Here is a 17,229-nt window from a genome sequence, read left to right on the forward strand (position 1 = left end):
GTAAGTTTATAATACAGGGGCTGATAAAAACGGAAGACATAAATTTAATTCTTTTGGAATTTTACAAATTTTAAATATTTAAATAATGAAGAGCTTATTGCACTATCAATGATTCGTCGATTATTTTCATCAGGACTCATACAAATCTAACGTACTGTTTATACAAGGGTTGTCCGAAAAGATATCAACTTATCAACAAGTTGCAAGCTTTGAAGGAATCTTAACGAAATTTCGGATATTTCGAACGATTATTTTATATTTGACAATTTTGTTTATTGAAAAGTAATATGTACATTCAAGTAGTAGTGGTAGTGAGAAACTGTCGGTTTGAGGTTAGAAAGATGGCAAAAACTCTCGGCCTTTTTAAAACAACGCAGAAACTGAAGATACGTAAACATATTGGACCAAAAACACATCTGAATGAACATTTCCCGGACCTTATTAACCTGTAGATGAAACTTGGATCCACCACTGGACTTCCGAAACGAAGAAACTGTCGAAATAGAGGATTGCAAAGGGCCAAAAACCAAAGATGGTTTCATCGGCCGGATTAATCGGATTCGATGCAAAAGAAAGTGTTTTTCCATTAGAAAAGTAGTAAATATGTGGAGGATTAACTGGAAAATCAAAAACAACTGAACTTTTTATCGTACTTAACAATATAAAATGGATTAAAGAGAAAAAATATGAATTTGGTAATACGTACAACAAATTATTTCATCGTATGTTGTAAATAACAATTCTCCACATTACTTAGATTTTTTTATACTCATCAACTACCAACCTTGAAATTTAAATGAATTGAAAACATTTGTTTTGTACACAATTAGAATTTCATTCATTTTAAAATCGAGTTTAAGAGTTGTTTCTATGTCGTTTTAATTTACTGTTTCTAATACTACATTTTTGAAGAAAATAAATTTTTTCCTTTGAACGTTGTCACTTCAAAAGTTTGATTTTTATGATGTCTTTTCGATTATTTTAATTATTCATAATAATAAATAATTAGTTGTTTATCTTTTTGTAAAACAATAATTTTATATTTTCTCCTTCATTTTGGAATAATACGTATTTATATCTATATCATTTGTCCATGGAAACCGTGTTTTTGAAGCAAACCGTCATTTGTCTTTGGAAACTGTTTGCTTCTAAAGATAACTGAAATTTGTCATTGGAAATCGTTTGTTTTCAAATAAAAACGTCTGTGGAAACCGTATTTTTTGAAAACGGACTGTCATTTGTCATTGTAAACTGTATTTTCGAAAATGAACTGTCATTTGTCTTTGAAAACCGTTTTTTTTTTAAGCAAACAGTCATTTGTCTTTGGAAACCGTTTGTTTTCAAAGAAAACTTTCATTTGTCTTTGGAGACTGCATTTTTCAAAGGTAAACTGTCATTTGTCCTTGGAAACAACCTTTTTTACAAATGCCACGTCAATTCTTTTGTAAACAGTCTTATTCAATAGCAAACTGTCATGTATCTTTCGAGACTGTCTTGTTGTCATTAAATCATTATTTGTCTTTGGATCCCGTCTTTTTTAAAAGCAAATCGTCAATTTGGCCTTTGTATTATTTCTTTTTCAGAAATAAACTCATAATTGTCTTTGAAAATTGTTTTTTTCTTTTCATCAATAAATATTTGTCTATGGAAACTGTCTTTTTAAAAAATGAACTGTTAATTGTTTTTTGGAAACAAGTTTTTTTCAATAGTAAACTGTCACTTGTATTTGGAGACAGTCTTTGTTGTCATTAAAGTCTTTTTCAAAAATAAACTGTTGTTTGTCTATGGAAACTGTGTTTTTCAAAAACAATCCGTCAATTTTGACTCCGAAATCTTTTTTTTAGAAACAAACTTTCATTTACCTTTTAAAGCAATATGTTATTTGTCTTTTTCTTTGATAAATCGTTGTTTTGCTTCGGAAACTATTTTATTTCAAAAAGAAACCGTCAAACCGACATTTCTCTTTGGCGACTGTCTTTTTCGTCATTGAATCATTGTTTGTCTTTGCAAACTGTTTTTTTCACAAGCAATTTGTCATTTGTCTCTGGAAACTGTCTTTTCCGAAATCGAACTGTCATTTGTCTTAGAAAACTGTTTATTGATAAAGAAAACTGTCATTTGTCTCTGGAAACTGTCTTTTCCGAAAGTGAACTGTCATTTGTCTCTGGAAACTGTATTTTTCGAAAGCGAACTGTCATTTGTTTTTGAAAACCGTCTGTTGATAAAGAAAACTGTCATTTGTTTATGGAAACTGTCTTTTCCGAAAGTGAGCTGTCATGTGAACTGTCATTTATCTTTAGAAACTGTCTTTTTCTAAAGGGAAATGTCATTTGTCTTTGAAAATTGTCTTGTTCGTCAATAATTTGTTGTTTGTTTATGGAAGCTGTGTTTTTCAAAAACAATCCGTCAATTTTGACTCTGAAATCTTTTTTTTAGAAACAAACTTTCATTTACCTTTCAAAGCAATATGTTATTTGTCTTTTTCTTTGATAAATCGTTGTTTTGCTTCGGAAACTATTTTATTTCAAAAAGAAACCGTCAAACCGACATTTCTCTTTGGCGACTGTCTTTTTCGTCATTGAATCATTGTTTGTCTTTGCAAACTGTTTTTTTCACAAGCAATTTGTCATTTGTCTCTGGAAACTGTCTTTTCCGAAATCGAACTGTCATTTGTCTTAGAAAACTGTTTATTGATAAAGAAAACTGTCATTTGTCTCTGGAAACTGTCTTTTCCGAAAGTGAACTGTCATTTGTCTCTGGAAACTGTATTTTTCGAAAGCGAACTGTCATTTGTTTTTGAAAACCGTCTGTTGATAAAGAAAACTGTCATTTGTTTATGGAAACTGTCTTTTCCGAAAGTGAGCTGTCATGTGAACTGTCATTTATCTTTAGAAACTGTCTTTTTCTAAAGGGAAATGTCATTTGTCTTTGAAAATTGTCTTGTTCGTCAATAATTTGTTGTTTGTTTATGGAAGCTGTGTTTTTCAAAAACAATCCGTCAATTTTGACTCTGAAATCTTTTTTTTAGAAACAAACTTTCATTTACCTTTCAAAGCAATATGTTATTTGTCTTTTTCTTTGATAAATCGTTGTTTTGCTTCGGAAACTATTTTATTTCAAAAAGAAACCGTCAAACCGACATTTCTCTTTGGCGACTGTCTTTTTCGTCATTGAATCATTGTTTGTCTTTGCAAACTGTTTTTTTCACAAGCAATTTGTCATTTGTCTCTGGAAACTGTCTTTTCCGAAATCGAACTGTCATTTGTCTTAGAAAACTGTTTATTGATAAAGAAAACTGTCATTTGTCTCTGGAAACTGTCTTTTCCGAAAGTGAACTGTCATTTGTCTCTGGAAACTGTATTTTTCGAAAGCGAACTGTCATTTGTTTTTGAAAACCGTCTGTTGATAAAGAAAACTGTCATTTGTTTATGGAAACTGTCTTTTCCGAAAGTGAGCTGTCATGTGAACTGTCATTTATCTTTAGAAACTGTCTTTTTCTAAAGGGAAATGTCATTTGTCTTTGAAAATTGTCTTGTTCGTCAATAATTTGTTGTTTGTTTATGGAAGCTGTGTTTTTCAAAAACAATCCGTCAATTTTGACTCTGAAATCTTTTTTTTAGAAACAAACTTTCATTTACCTTTCAAAGCAATATGTTATTTGTCTTTTTCTTTGATAAATCGTTGTTTTGCTTCGGAAACTATTTTATTTCAAAAAGAAACCGTCAAACCGACATTTCTCTTTGGCGACTGTCTTTTTCGTCATTGAATCATTGTTTGTCTTTGCAAACTGTTTTTTTCACAAGCAATTTGTCATTTGTCTCTGGAAACTGTCTTTTCCGAAATCGAACTGTCATTTGTCTTAGAAAACTGTTTATTGATAAAGAAAACTGTCATTTGTCTCTGGAAACTGTCTTTTCCGAAAGTGAACTGTCATTTGTCTCTGGAAACTGTATTTTTCGAAAGCGAACTGTCATTTGTTTTTGAAAACCGTCTGTTGATAAAGAAAACTGTCATTTGTTTATGGAAACTGTCTTTTCCGAAAGTGAGCTGTCATGTGAACTGTCATTTATCTTTGGAAACTGTCTTTTTCTAAAGGGAAATGTCATTTGTGTTTGAAAACCGTTTGTTTATAAATAAAACTGTCATTTGTTTATAGAAACCGTCTTTTCCGAGAGCGAATTGTCATTTGTCTTTGGAAACTGTTTATACATTCCAAAATACCAAATACCGGCAGCAGATCTTGACGTAACTTGTTTGGATTTCGATTGATTTCTATCCTAATAACTTACAATATACAAAAACAAAATAACAACAGCGTGTATCTAGCATAACGTTTCGATAGCCGTCGTTATCATCCTCAGAGTTTGTACGATCGTTACGAAACGTCCAAACGTTATATAATAAATAATAATTATCGATATTTTACGCTTATTGTACACATCGTTCTGATACGGCGCTGTTATTTAAAGAACCAGGTGCGCGATGTGGAATCGGACCCGGGTCGGCGCACCCACTCGCCGTGTGGGACGCTACCCACTTGCTCCAACCACGGTTTGTATATGCATATTTAATTAGATTGTGTACCATGTTCGATCTTATACAGGGCAATCGGTAGTTCTCTTTCATATAATTACATCAACAAGAAAATTGGTTATTTGACGAAGGTAAAAAAATAAATCGTTTGATTAAAAAGGCACCAATGAGCTGCTACTGACGTCACAATATAGTAACATCTCATCATTGAATAAAAAGTAAAGGAAGCTGCAATAGATGAAAGTTTGTTGTCCAGAATAGTTATTGCATATCGCGGAAGGCTTTAAACATGTGGTAGTCACAGGGTGATAAGTCCGGACTATAGGGGGGATGTTATAGTATCTTCCTCCCCAGTTTTTATATTGTATCGAGCGTGTGTTATCAAGAAGACGCTTCCAACGATAACTAAGTTTCACGGTCAACATTAGCGCAGATTTGGTTGCCTTCGCTTTAACTGGTGTCTGTTTCTTCTTCTTATTTTACTCTTTAGATGGCACCTTGTTAATGAGAGACCCAACTACGACCTTTAAAACCTACAAACGCGCCGTGTACATCACGTTTCTATACTGTTTGTTCTTTTCATTGAAGTTATGAAATTTTGGGGTACTTAGTTAAGTTTTTTTTGCGTCACCTTGTATAAATATATATTTATCTATTTATCCTTTAATTATCTTAGCTTTCGTAAGCTAAATTTTGATTCCAACTCAATTGTTGGGTTACTATTAATAACAAATTGTGAAAATTTATACCCACTAGGCATATTATGATTATTATAAATTAAATATAACGTCGAGATATATATATAGAGAGAGAAAAAAATGTATAAACATACCGATAAGATAAGTTATCAGTAACTTGTGGTTGCCACAACTTTCGGAAGATACGATTATTAGAAGAGTTTGGAAATATTTTTATTTTTTTTTTATTTAATAAACGCCATACGAGGCTTGCGTAATATCTTGTAGCGGATTTTTTCGGTCTTTTCGTTTTCAACTCAAAAATTAATACAATGATGTATTCGAACTGGAACTACGAGGCTTCAAAGACAATAGAAGCAAATTTATTGACCTTACACGGATTTTCGACAGGGTGGAACTCAAAGACGTTATATAGAAAAAATATACAAATAATAGAGGAACTTAACTCGCTAACACGACAAAACACAGAAGACATTCCAATAACAACAGGAATTTGACAGTTTGTTTTCGAAGTAAACTGACATTTGTCTTTGGAAACCTCTTGTTTTTAAAGCAAAGTATCATTTGTCTATGGAAACCGTTTGTTTTTAAATCAAACTATCATTCTATGTCCGTGGAAACTGTATTTTTTGAAAACGAACTTTAATTTGTCTTTGGATACTGTCTTTTCTGAAATCGAACTGTCATTTGTCTTTGGAAACCGTTTGTTTTTGAAGCAAACTGTCATTTGTCTTTGTAAATCGTTTGTTTTTGAAGCAAAGTGTCATTTGTCTATGGAAATCGTTTGTTTTTAAATAAAACTGTCATTCTATGTCTGTGGAAACTGTATTTTTTAAAAACGAACTTTAATTTGTCTTTGGAAACTGTCTTTTCTGAAATCGAACTGTCATTTGTCTTTGGAAATCGTTTGTTTTTGAAGCAAACTGTCGTTTGTCTTTGAAAATCGTTTGTTTTTTAATCAAACTATCATTACATGTCTGTGGAAACAGTATTTTTTAATATGAACTGTCATTTTTCATTGGAAACCTTTTATTTTCGAAGAAAACTGAAATTTGTCATTGGAAACCGTTTGTTTTTAAATCAAATTGTCATCTATGTCTGTGGAAACTGTATTTTTTGAAAACAGAATGTCATTTGTCTTTGGAAACCGTTTGTTTTTAAATCGAACTGTCATTTGTCTTTGGAAACCATTTGTTTTTAAAGAAAACGTTCATTTAACGTTGGAAACCGTTTGTTCTTAAAGAAAACTGTTAATTCATTTCTATGGAAACTGTAGTTTTTGAAAACAGACTGTTATTTGTCTTCGGAAACTGTCTTTTCTGAAATCGAACTGTCATTTGTCTTTGGAAACCGTTTGTTTTTAAAGCAATCAGTCATTTAACTTTGGAAATTGCATTTTTTGAAAATGAATTGTCATTAGAAACTGTTTGCTTTTGAAGTAAACTGTCATTCGTGTTTGGAAACCGTTTGTTTTTGAATCAAACTGTCGTTTGTATGTGGAAACTTGAAAACGGACTGTCATTTGTCTGTGTAAACTGTATTTTTCGAAAGCGAACTGTCATTTGTCTTTGGAAATTGTATTTTTCGAAAGTGAATTGTCATTTGTCATTAGAAACCGTTTGTTTTTGAAATAAACTGTCATTCGTCTTTGGAAACCGTTTGTTTTTGAATCAAACTGTCGTTTGTATGTGGAAACTTGAAAACGGACTGTCATTTGTTTTTGGAAATTGTTTGCTTTTGAAGTAAACTGTCATTTATCTCTGGAAACCGTTTCATTTGTTTTTGGAAACTGCATTTTTTGAAAGTGAATTGTCATACAAAAAAAATTTTCGAAATTCCCTACGAATTTTCACAATTAAAAACATGTCGTAGAATCCGCCGTCTTGCTGCGAAAATAGCTTAAAACTTTCCACAGGGTGTCTAGTAAAAATTGGAAATTAAAAGTTAATTTTTTAATGCTTCACAGCTGCAAGCAAGTCTTCAAAGTTTTTGTTTCTAGTTTTTTTAGTTTTCAGCAAATCTTTTGAGTTTTGTGGTGCACCATATCTTCAGTAGGTATTCTTCATAGAAAGTATCCATATATATTGAAATATCTACAATTTTTAGTCCACCAATTTTTTGTATACTAATATTTGGCCTATAAGTGATTCTTTTTTAATATTTTTAACCTTTATTGTTGTTGCATTACTGTGAGAATGAATTACATCCAGAAATCATCTACTATATCACATCTGGGATAGTTTTGATGGCCACCAAACAAATATCAAACAACGTGGCGTCTTCAAACTTTATATAAATTGTTCACTTTCTAATACAGTGGAATTTTTCAAGCAACTACCGCTATCTCTATGTCAGAACAGGTACTTTTGAGACCATCATCGTATAATGATAATTTAACAAGAAACTATAAAAACAACAAAGAAATAAATGATGAAACTTAATCTCGCCTTTACCGAAAATATTTCGTTTCAGGGAACCCATATAGATGACGATTTCGTGTTATAAACTTCTAATTCTTCTTAATACCATGTTACATAACCTGTTTTACAGGATACTGTTTTGGGTAGAGATACTAAATCGGTTTACTGAGAAATTGTATCTCATCGTTAAATCGTTAGCAAATATGTAGGTTAATATAAAAAAAAAAAAAACATTTTCTCATCGAGATTATTTAACAAATTACTTTTCTATCTTTAAATTAATCCTAAATTCAAAATGGATGAAATTTGTTTAGATTAAAGATGGTTTTCTAGTACCAGCATTTGTTAATGGTCGAACAACAACCTTTACTTTGTTGTTTGTACCAGAAATAATAGAATTAGGTCCATAGATACTGGTTTCTAGATATGGACGATCGGTCGTGAAAACCCATTATCAAACTGACCCTTCGAAAAGATCATCTACGTGATCTTCTCCAGCTAAATAGTCGATGAAGCCGCAGCTGTACCCACTCCCCAATGTGTCGCCAGTCGCTGAACACGAGACAGTCTGCTGAAACCAGAGTTGACCGTCGTTACCGAGAGGAAAAAAGTTGATTGTCATCACATCGAGCCCCACTGGTTTCAAGTCCAACGAGAGCTCAAAGAAACACGAGGAATGGCTGAACAGTCAGAAGCATTTAACCCCAGCCCGTCCACAACTTGCCAGAGATTGACAAACATTTGGGATCCGATTTCTTATCAAACGAAAGCAGAGAATGCCTACAAGGTAGCGATAGAAGAGGACAATTCTACAGGAGACCTGGAGAAAGATTCGCGCTGAGATAATGTGGTTTGTTTGATGGTAAACGAAAGAAAGTTACTTGGACCCAACACCTTTTGACAGTAATCATCAGGGCTTGTTCTGGATTGCAATTTCTTAATGGTCTCGCAGTAAAACATCAGCAATCAGCAAAGTACCTTGATCACGTCCTTTATTATAAGTTTTTGATCCATATTCTAATCACTCATATCGTTTTGTCTATAAATCTCGCAGTTTTATCGATAAATTTCATTAGGTTTAACTGTTTCAAGTCAATTCATATTTTTTATCGTTTTTTTGAAACGAAAGTAACTACAGATCGGTTTCCGTGTTACTGAGCCTCATCTGTTTAAGTAAATAAAATAGTGTAGTTGTTTGTTTTTTTTTTTTTGTTTTGAAAATGTGGTAACTTTGTTTTACTTTTTGTTTCAGCTGGAGACGATGACGGACCTCGGTGCAGGCTGGTTCGGACGTTAATTCCGACCACATGGCTAACCATGGAGGGCTCACGTCCCTGCCGCGCGCTCACCGTCCGCGGGCGCCTATAATGAATGTTCCTCCAATAACGGCTCCATTGGCACCGTTACGGCCCGCTCCGCCTGTTACTTTGAATGTTCCTAGGCCAGAAAATGAACGCGCCACCAACGAATACGTCGAGACCCCTTTTAAGGTATCGTCGCCGCCGGCGACGAGCCCTTCGCCGCCGCCGCATCCTCCAAGGACCCTGCAGAGGCCAACTAGGCTCGTATTACCTACCATTAGCAAGCAGCCGACGTCGACACAAGCAGCGGCTGCTACATTTAGCAAACAACCGCCATCGGAATGTACGTCTACATCGATCGTGTGTCCGGAGTGTGGTGGGTGTAGGTGCGAATCATGTCAAATACCTCGGGCGCTACCCGAAAAGTGGGTGTGTAATTCCTGTCTCTTTTCCGCGGATAGTGTCATTGACTATGCTTCTTGCTTGTGTTGTGTCAAGGGATTATTCTACCACTGCAGCGATACGGACGGTGGGGAAAGTTGTGCGGACGATCCGTGCGGATGCGGACCCGATAGAAGGACGGCTCGATGGAGCTGTCTGGCCACCCTTTCGTGCGTGCTACCTTGCCTTTGGCTTTACTGGCCTCTTAGAGGCTGCAAGAAAGCGGTGGAAGCTTGTTACGTGCGCCGTCCAAGAACTGGTTGTCGATGTAGACCGCCTCTACCTACGCCGGAAAAAAGATTATTGGACTCGAGTTCAGATTTTTAGTTCGCGAATTTTATTCACGACTGCCCATGTGTACCTACTATTTTAACTTTACATTATTAATTTATTTTTTTTTTGTAAATAAGTGTATTTTCTAACTGTTTATAACAATGATATTCCGTGCTTCTCTACTGAGTGCCCCCGTTGGAAAAGACGGTCTAAAATATTCATCGACGAAAATGAACAACAGAAATCGAAGAAATTTCATAAACTAAGTCTTCCCCGCATTTTCGGAAACGATGAACAACAAACGATTCGTTTCGATCTGATCAAACTCATTTCGAAATAGCGTTGAGCCAAAAAACAACTTCAACCTTCACACTTTTACCACGAGATACAATTCTCCAATTCAAAATTCTTCACGCTAAACTCCAGGATTGGTACTTGACATTTGGCGTTCGAAAATGGTAATGACCATCAACGTTCACCGTATTTTCTCGGTGGTAACAACTCGCAAATATCACCAACAGGGTATAGACGAGGTTACTTTCTGTCGGTTTGTCGGGACGCGAATCCAAAGTACGTAACGAAGTTAATATAGAAATAGAGAGTGTGGATTACAAGAACTCCTTTGGTTTCCACTCGAATAGTATCTGGATTGTTTTTGATCGTACGCCATCTTAAAGTTAAATTAATAACTTTTCCTCTTAAAAACAGATAGATACATGGTTCATTCACCACAAATTTTCGTGGTAATACTATATATTTCAGATTTTTTTTGAAATTAGAATGAATCCTGTCCGTTTCAGTAAAAGGAGTTAACGTCTTGAAACTCGAAGGAAAACAGTCTCTCGCGGGAGTATTCTACGTATTTTGAGGGTATATATTATTGATAACCCCCATTATTTGTTCTCCAAGTTTACTAATTCCTCTTCGTTTCATATTTTATCATCTTACTTCGTTTTTTTATAGACAACGTGTGTCTTTTCTAGCTGTTTCAGTTCAAGGGCTTGGTCTTAATCAATCTAGGTTAGATTCGAAACATCATCGATAGTTTTGGACAATTTTCTAGTCTTCTACGTGCTTTTTTAAGTTTCTGCAGTCACTATCGACTATTCCCTTTGGGATATTTAGCGCGGAAAGAAAGTCTCGAAACTTAAACGTCACATCTCGTAGCACGAGATTACCTTTCATTTTTTTTTTTGTTGTTCAGTTTCGATTTTGAATATTTTATGGTAGTTTTGGCCATAAATATTTATATTTTAGTTTTTTTTTTTTTTGGGAGGGACGGGGGGAAATTAATTGTAACGTTGGCCGGGCACCAGTGAACCACCGCGGGTCTCCAGTATTATCTAGTCCAAAGTCGAGGTAGTCTTTTAAATTGGTTTTTGTTTTATGAAAATCATATCGAGAGAACGTCTACGGGGACGGTTGATTTTGTACAAGATTTGGAAAAAAAATTGTTAAGACTGTAAAGACCAATTTAAAGTGACGTGAGTGTGAATGACAGAATGTTTGCGTGTTGTATGTCTTTGGAATTATTCAATTTTTTTTTTAAATAATTTATTAAATATATTTTCATGTTATGGTGGATGCTGAGAGCTTTATTGAGGGGTATTTTCGAGAAAAAAAACATTGAACAGTTGGTTTGCCGTACCTATTAATTTTTTTTTATTATTATAGAAAGAAATATAAATATATAATTCCAAAGAAACACAATTAATTAACAAAATTTTTAGTTCGCTATTCAACGTATCCAATCTTACAAAATTTATTATAGTCCAGTCAATTTAGGTACGAATTTCGGAATAAGAGATACCCGGCGATATAACTGCCCTCTATCTCAAAAACAGTTCGATATATAAAATTTTTTTTTAAACAAAAGTTATAGAGAATCTATTTTTGTACAATATTGATAATAAATACAAATAGCGTAAAATCTATAGGTAAGGAGATATTTGGCAAAAAATTTGGTGACGTTTCATCTCCGATTTTTACATCAAATCATGGGGTAACTTCGTGGTATAGAAAAATTTATTATTTATCCTCAATACTTGATCATTTTCTTCCTTTTTTTGTCAAGTTTTTCCACACGTTTGACAGAAATCGCCATACTACGTGCAATCTTCGTCTAACTACACGTATTCAATCCAATCTATTTTCTTTTTGGTCCTTGTATAATCTTCCCCACAACAGACGCATAAATTTTCCCCAAAATTTAGTCCTTTTTCTTTACGATTGCTCATATTGAAACAATTTCTCGTTTTCCAACTGGTTTTATCTTTTCTGGACAATCCTACAATATTTTTTCTGACTTTTTTATCGTTTGGTTGATTTGTAATCTCAGGTTTTGCCGGAGAGATTTCGTAATAATATAATAATACGAGGGAAAGTCAGAATTTACGTCGCTCTAAAACCAGACGAACCTTTCTTCAAATTACATTCGGAAGCTCGCGCCATCTAACGTGATTTCTAAATAATAAACGACACGATTCATAAAATTACGCTTTAACTATTAAAAAAGCTTCAGTCCAAAGACGATGATGACTACAAATTCCAACATTTCGACTGAATTTACTCGAAAAACCAGATTTTTGTGCCAAATGGTGGTCCAAATCTTGTTTTTTCCCTTTAAAACCAATTATTATTTCCTTTTTGGTGGATGTTTCCGTCGACACATCCACTTTAGACCCCTTTCTGATAGACAGTTCGCTCGGTCTACAATTTAGTTGAAGACCCACTTCGACGATAGCTGGTTCATCCTACTTTGGGGTTCTGATACATGAATTTCTGGATGACGTCATAGATTGAACCAGTCGTAACCAGCTTTTCCAATTTTATTATTAAACTTGAGTTTAGTTCTTGTTTTACGAATTGGTAGGCGATGGTTCTGTTTAATGGAAAATTTCGTTTTTGTATAGATCATGCCCGTAATTTTCTTTTGAGAATTTCCGGTTTTAGTTTTACATAGTATGAAGAATCCGATATAGACTTGACAGAACTCTGCCATCGACATCGGAATACAAGTTGAAACGAGTTTATAGTTTCGTATCTCGTATTCCGAGATGAACACCCTAAATTGACTGGACTAATATGGGAATTACGTATATCGTCATTTTAATGAAAAATTGTATGCGAATATATTAATATTTTTGAAAAATATATATTTATATAATTGATTTAGGCAGAATTACACATTACATACTTTATTTTTTTTTCTAACATCATCCCATTTATAAAATTTAACTTTTTTGCTATAAAATTCATAAAAATTGTATTTTTTAACATTCTAAAAGTCGATTTACAAATTTCAACTGCTTTCTAGCGTTTTATAATACGAGGTATATCCAAAAAGTAACTTCCTTTTGGTTATATATAAAAAAACGTGTACAGATATTACGTCACTCAATAAGTCACGTGACTAACTATGAAAATCAATTTCATTGATCAATTCAAGAGCAAAACAATCATTCCAATGCTTCTCCAACTTCTCGATGTCGTACTTGTAGAAGAATTTGTTTATTGCCTCAATTTCAACAATTGCTTCTTCATTAGACCATTTTTTTGAGATCAACGAATAGTCAGTAATCCCTGAGGGTTATATCTGGATAATACGGTGGATTAGTAAGCAATTCGATCAATTTAAACAACGTTGCCATCGACTTGTTAATCAGTGCGAGGTCTTGGTGAATCAGCGATTTTGTCTTCGACATTTGAGGCCGTTTTTTTTTTTTTAATTTTTGCATTCAAACGATCCAACAACTCAATTTAGTATTCGTTATTGATTATTTTCGATGGATATCATTTTTGAAGCCATTGCTGAGCTTGTACAGCTTTCTTTTCCATCAATTATAAATTAATACACTTATTGAAAAAATCTTATGATTCGGTTAGGTAATGTTCAATACACAAGGCTTTTGGCCTGTCAAAACCTCTTTCTATTGTTTTGTTCATCTTATAAAATCAATAAAAGCCCGAAAAATGTGCTCTATCGAAACCTAAATAAGACAGACATCACGTTATATCAAAAATAGATTTAAACAACATTCGGAATGTGTAGTAGCTAAATTATAGATTAATTGAAATGTCTGTTCGAGACAATTCGATAAATTTCTATTTTCTTTCCTAATAAAATCGAATTAATAGTTATATCACGAGATTATATATTAATTTTCTAGTAATTCTATTTATAATATTTGTATTATCAAATATGAGTTAATTAAATCCATTTAATTTTAATTAATAAATATTTCCTCAGGATATTCGTCGATATAATATCAAAACAGTAGAAGTAATAATTTTTGTTACGTAGTCAAAATCTATGTTGAAAAATAATTATAGTTATTGTTGATAACATCCCACGAAACTTCCAAAACCTGTTATTGAGATTAGGTTCTTAGAAACAATCAATTTTTCTCTAATACGTGACGTGGAATCATTTTTCCTATTATTTCTTTTATTTCCTGTCATCGAATTCCTAGTTTTTTCCCCTTTTCTCCCGTCTTTCCTAGTTTTTGTTCCAAAAGGTTTTAAGTTTATCTATTTTCTTGTTCATCGGCTCTTTTAGGTGCTTGGTCACTCAAACAACAAAGGCTTGTCATATTGGGGGATCCAATGGACCCAGAACCCATTCTTGTTGTGGCTACTACATCTCTCAACGGTTTGCTTGCGAGACAAGCTCTGAAGAGATGTATAAAGACACCTGGCATGAGATACCTGCTGTTTCTCACTATGAACGATCCTTTGATGCTTGGAGGAGAAAGCAACTCCAAGTAGTGCTTCAAACTCCGTCCTCTATCTGTTTCAGCCACTGTAAGAAGTGGTTCTGGTCCCAGATTCCGATCATCATGTCAACAGCAATCCAAAAGAGTTTTTATCGAAAGAGTTTTTGAATCAGGACTTTTTCCTGGACCTCCACGTATTTTCTTTGTCGATTTTTGATCTATTTCTCTAACCTTGTTTTGATTTTCTTTGTATTCATGTTTGTTATACAAAATTTTATAAATGGGATGTATTTAACGATGTGTCACCTTGTATGTATGTCCTGTGGTGTGATAAGAAAACGCTGATAAACCTGCCTAGTCAATTTGATCGTTCATAAGCGCAATCTAAGAAATATTTAAACGTACTTTTAAAAAAAATTAAATCAACGATTTTTTTTTCTAATAATTTGTATTTGCTTCGATAAAACCAAAAAAAATGTACATATTTTGGAAATTATTGTATTCCACGTAGATTGCGTTTATTTTTTTTTGTACTAGTACGACTAAATTTTTTTTTAAATCTATCTGCGAAAAACAAATGTTTTACAATGAAGAAAAACACCAAAAAAAAAGCATTAAATGCTGACGTAGAAAAAATAGAAAAAACATTTGTCATTGTAAATAGATGTATGTACAGAATGGCATTTGAAAAACAAAATTATTTCGTCTAAATGGTAATTAGTTGTTCGAAAAGTGATTTTCAGAAGCCATCCTGTATAGAGGAGGGCAGTACTCTCAAAATGTATGTGCCGAAAAGGCGCAAAACTATTTGTATACATGTAAATATGGAATTGTAATATTATCTATAATGTTAATAACAAAGAAAACAAATCTATTTTAATTGTTTTATTTCGAAACAACCCCAACTACAACCCTCGATAAGTGAGCAAAAAATCTTGGAGCTTCCAACAATTTGTTATGAACAGCAACTACCCTTTTTATGTTTTTTTACAATATTCGATATAATACACATTTCTGTTAGCAAAAAGCAAGAATTCTATCTAAAAATAGAGACCCTATTGCATTAAGGCCAAAGTCAGCGAGAAGTTCCAAGCGCACTGAACATTGCATCCAGAATTTACCCCAAAAAAGTGGTGGGTTTCATCGAATACGCGGTACCAGAAGAAAAATATGCACCACCGAAAGAGATGGCTCGAAAATCGAGTCTATCGCTGGTGTTCAAGTCCAAAGAGATCTCAAAGAAAAGCTACTGGCACCAAATTGACCCCAGCCAGATACTGACAAACAATCTGTGCGATAGAAGAGGACGAATCTAAAGGAAAACCTGGAGAAAGATTCGCGAAGAGTTGTTTAAAGAAAACATGACTTTTGAAGAAAGTTACTGGATGATTAAGGCGGAAATTTCAAAAAAAGCAAAGCCTAATGGTTTTTAGATACTAAAATTAGAAAAAGAATTGAAGAAACAGATTTTTTGCTAGTGACTATTGACCGCGAGCGTGCTACTTAGTCGAGTGTATAATCCCCAAAAAAAATCATACATCATACTCTCCGCAGTTGCCAAATATCTCCCGATAGCTTTAATTAAACTTCTGAATAATTTATAGAGAATCCCCCAATCATTTTCGAAAAAGAATAACCTTAAATCGGATATTAAAAACCTAGTCCTCACATTGCAGTCCTACTAGTACCAATATTGCTTTTAAAAATCCAGTTTCTTTAAACTTATTTATACCCTGGTAGATTCAAAGGTTGTGATGGGATCCAGTCGTGTTGGAGATGATATAAACAGCTTTTTTCATTAAATTATAGTGTGTTAATGTGATTTAATAAACAACCATTATCAAAGAAAATGCTGTACAACTTAATGACTATCGAAAAAACGTCAGTTAATTTTGACTAACAAGTTTAGAGTTGCTACAGAAACAGTACGCACGCGCCAAAAGTTAGTGTTTAGCATGAAACCAAATCAGTGTAGCCGTGGACTTCGTTTGTATATATGTAAAAGCGTTTTCAATATGGCCCGAGAAGATGTTGAAGATGATTTGCATTCGAGTCGCCCTTCCACGTTAAGAATCATTGAAAATATCGAAATAATCGGGAATTTTTTTTGTTTTAATATGCGAAAAAGATGAATTTCGTGAAGATCGTCCAAAATCTGCTGTTGCGTCAGAGGAAAATCGATGCTGTGCTGGTATTGCAAGATCAGATCGCTCAAAAAACAGCTCGTGTCGATTGGTGGAAGGTAATAGCGAAAACATTATAAGATCGGGACGGATCGAGTTGATGGTCATCCGCCATATAGTCCTTGTTTGACTCCCGATGATATATTGCGAGTTCAACGTTTTTCTACACCTGAAGAAACGATTGATGCGTTCAAATCAAATTTTTCGATTTTTTCGACAAATCTTTTGAAAAAAATCACATTTTTTCATGTTAGGTTAAGAACTATCTGTGTCGTGTGTCTTAAAGACATTTTTTTGATTGAAAATAGAGAAAAACGATGGATAAAAAATGAAAAATAAGAACGTACGAGGTCTTATATTGAATAACGAGACTTGTTACGAAAAAAGTCTTCTTTCATGAGGGCCTTTTTGCTTTACCGCTTCCATCGACTCAAATCGGTTTCCTTTCAAAGCAGATCCGTTGAAGCAAGATCTTTTGGTCAGGAATCAGTTTTTTTTGGTACAGAATTTTGCAGTCTCGTTATTTATTAACCAGACCTCGTATATATTTTTGATTATTATATAGAATACATTCTAATCACTAGCGGCATTCAACACACATTTAATTCTGTTGAAAAATTTTAAATAATTCTACAGGAAATGAAGTTTCCTGTGTTCTAAGAAGG

At 33.6% G+C, this 17,229-nt stretch overlaps 1 protein-coding gene across 2 annotated transcripts in view; it reads left to right on the forward strand.

Annotated features, from left to right (window-relative positions):
* The window catches only part of LOC130895637 (protein sprouty), a 51,059-nt gene extending 35,804 nt beyond the window's left edge, over window positions 1–15,255 (forward strand). For both annotated transcript variants that reach the window (XM_057803063.1, XM_057803062.1), the window contains one exon: window positions 8,904–15,255. In XM_057803063.1, coding sequence (XP_057659046.1) covers window positions 8,959–9,720 — 762 coding nt within the window. In that variant the 5' untranslated portion in view covers window positions 8,904–8,958 and the 3' untranslated portion in view covers window positions 9,721–15,255. The remainder of the gene's footprint in view (window positions 1–8,903) is intronic.
* Window positions 15,256–17,229: the final 1,974 nt, after the last annotated feature.

This window comes from Diorhabda carinulata, chromosome 6 (assembly GCF_026250575.1).
Source record: "Diorhabda carinulata isolate Delta chromosome 6, icDioCari1.1, whole genome shotgun sequence".
NCBI classification, from domain to species: Eukaryota; Metazoa; Arthropoda; class Insecta; order Coleoptera; family Chrysomelidae; genus Diorhabda; species Diorhabda carinulata.